At 43.1% G+C, this 2,567-nt stretch overlaps 1 protein-coding gene across 1 annotated transcript; it reads left to right on the top strand.

Annotated features, from left to right (window-relative positions):
- The first annotated feature begins 408 nt into the window (after window positions 1-408).
- Window positions 409-2,561, top strand: CD5L (CD5 molecule like). Its single transcript, XM_056122819.1, is given in 5 exon segments — window positions 409-785; window positions 1,253-1,410; window positions 2,133-2,165; window positions 2,168-2,254; window positions 2,257-2,561. Coding segments are annotated over 5 exon segments (960 nt in total).
- The last annotated feature ends 6 nt before the right edge of the window (window positions 2,562-2,567 follow it).

The following is a 2,567-nucleotide window of genomic DNA, read 5'->3' as shown; positions in this document are numbered from 1 at the left end:
CACGAGACACAAGAGACAGAGTACAGTTTAGAAACAGAGAGAAAAAGGGACAGGCTTTATTGAGGGATACAGGCTGTTTATATAGGGTCCGGGCAGCTCAGTCAGGAACAGAGGCAATATAACCATATACGGTAAGGTCAGCAACAAGAGCTTTACCTAACATTCAAGGTAGACATTTGCACATCAAAGGGTCTTGTGGCAGTAGGTGCATCCTGAGCTTTACATTTGTATATCAAAGGGTCTTAGGGAGTAGATGCATCCTGTAGGTTACTATAGATAAGGCCAGATAAGCTGTCAGCCTGATGTGTGGCTATAGATCAGGTATCTGCTGAGATCAGGAAGTCCTGGGAGACTGTCACCAATGTCTGTCCCAAGCAGTTCCTAACATGGGAACCATGGCCAGGGTCTATGAGAGGGCTCTTGGCTTCCCACAAAGGGCAGGTGGAGGTAGAGCAGGAAGGTCACTGGGGCACTGCCTGTGATGACGGCAGGGACATGAAGGATGTAACTATGGTATGCTGTGGTTCTCCCAAGGGGTCACTCAGTGGTTTTCTATATGCACCATTAATAGACAATGAGCAAAAAGTTCTCATCCAGGATGTTAATTGCTCAGGGATAGAAGAATCACTGTCCCAGTGGAAAAGTGAAGATGCTTTTGATTGCTTTCACGAAGAGGATGCAGGAGCCCGGTGTGACAGTGAGTATGGCAAGATGATGCTAGAACCATTTTCCACTGACCTCTCCTCATTCTTTATTTCTTTCCATGGGCTTCCATATAACGTCTGGTTGGCTCCTTGTGCTTCACATCTTGGTTTCTCAGTTATGGAAGCTACAGAAAAAGATTTTCAACCAGGATTATTCTTCCTTCAATCTAATGATTTATCTCTTTGTTTCAATTTATGTGAGAATATTTCTCTTCCCTCCATATAAATGTACACACATCCAAAACAAAATGTCTGCTAAGAAGTGTGTGTGTGTGTGTATGTGTATTGTATCTGGAAATATAAGAAAGTAATAAAAGTAAAGTAAAAGTAAAGGCCCTCCCGTTGATCATCGATTTGCTCGAGCGGGCCCAGTAACGTCTCCATTGGAGACTTTGTTGTTACTGTGTCTGGCATATCGAATACTCTCGGTAGCTTGCCGGGCTCTCTGAGAGGGGCAGAGGAATCGAACTCGGGTCGGCCATGTTGGCTGCATGCAAGGCAGACGCTCTACCCGCTAAATTCACAAAATGTAATATATGCTTTATCAGTTCTCAAGCAGTTCACCATCTAATATCATATAAACTATCATACTGGCTAAGTCAGATATCTTACTCAGGACAAGAAGAAAGTCTTCAGGATTGTCCTTCTGGGCTTTGGGGAGAAAATAACTGCACCCATGCTGAGGACATGTGGGTAGAATGTAAAGGTATAAATCCAGAGGCTGAGGCCATTTTGAATTTTTAAAATTCAAGTCATACATCAACTGATGATAAAAAAAAATCTTAATGTATTGCTTACTACTTATCCTCTCTTTAAATGGAGATAATATCTGCCTTTGTATATGAAAAGGCTCAAAACAACATCTAACGCTATGTTATTATGAATTGTTAGATTTAATTCTATGTACTAAAGATAGGGCACGTCATTGCATGTACTTGACTTTTTCAGTGTTGTAAAACAATTAGTCATTTTTAAATACTATATTTCTTAAAAATAGTCACTGTCACTGTCACTGTCCTCTCATTGTTCATCAATTTGCTCGAGCGGATCCAGTAACATTGTAAGACTTGTTACTGTGTTTGTCATATCGAATACGTCATGGGTAGCTTGCCAGGATTTGCCGTGCAGGTGAGATACTCTTGGTAGCTTGCCAGGCTCTCTTAGAGGGGCGAAGGAATCGAACTTGGGTTGGCTGTGTTGGCTGCATGCAAGACAAACACCCTACCCCTAGTAGGGGATATTAAAAGACTTAAATTTAGAAATCAACTTGCATCCTGTGGAGTGCAATCTAGAGAAGAGTCCTTAATCATGGAAACAAGGTATAAGTTTCAAGTGTGCTGATGGAATTTGAATGAGGATGTAGGTGATAACATTTCCAGCCCCTTTTCATGCCTTTTTTTTCATCCCTTGACTTCATACATCTTGCAGATCCCTTTGACTTGAGACTGGTAGGAGGAGATGGCACTGTTCCGGGTGCCTAGAGGTGCTCCACAAAGGTGTGTAGGGTTCTGTCTGTGATGATGGCTGGGGAGAAAAGCAGGATCAGGTGGTAGCAAGCAACTAGGCTTTGGGAAGTCCCTCTTTCCATCCACCAAAATCCGGTGATGCTTTGACCCAGGAATGGGCCAGATTTGGCTTGATGATGTTCGTCACTCAGGGAAGGAGCAGTCCCTGAAGCAGTGCCAACACAGATTTTGGGGAATTCACAAATGCAACCATAAGGAAGATGTGGCTGTGATCTACTCAGGTAACTGTTGTGGACAGAGTCCTAATGCAGTAGTATGGGAGACTGGCATGGAGGGAACTGATGGACGAAGGCTGAAGGGTGAACCCTGGGAATTTTTCAGTACCATATAATTTCCC

Source organism: Sorex fumeus, unplaced genomic scaffold (genome assembly GCF_029834395.1).
Source record: "Sorex fumeus unplaced genomic scaffold, SorFum_2.1 ptg000047l, whole genome shotgun sequence".
In the NCBI taxonomy this organism is placed as follows: domain Eukaryota; kingdom Metazoa; phylum Chordata; class Mammalia; order Eulipotyphla; family Soricidae; genus Sorex; species Sorex fumeus.
Note: the sequence above shows the minus strand (reverse complement) of the source record. Positions and strands in the feature narration are given on the sequence as shown.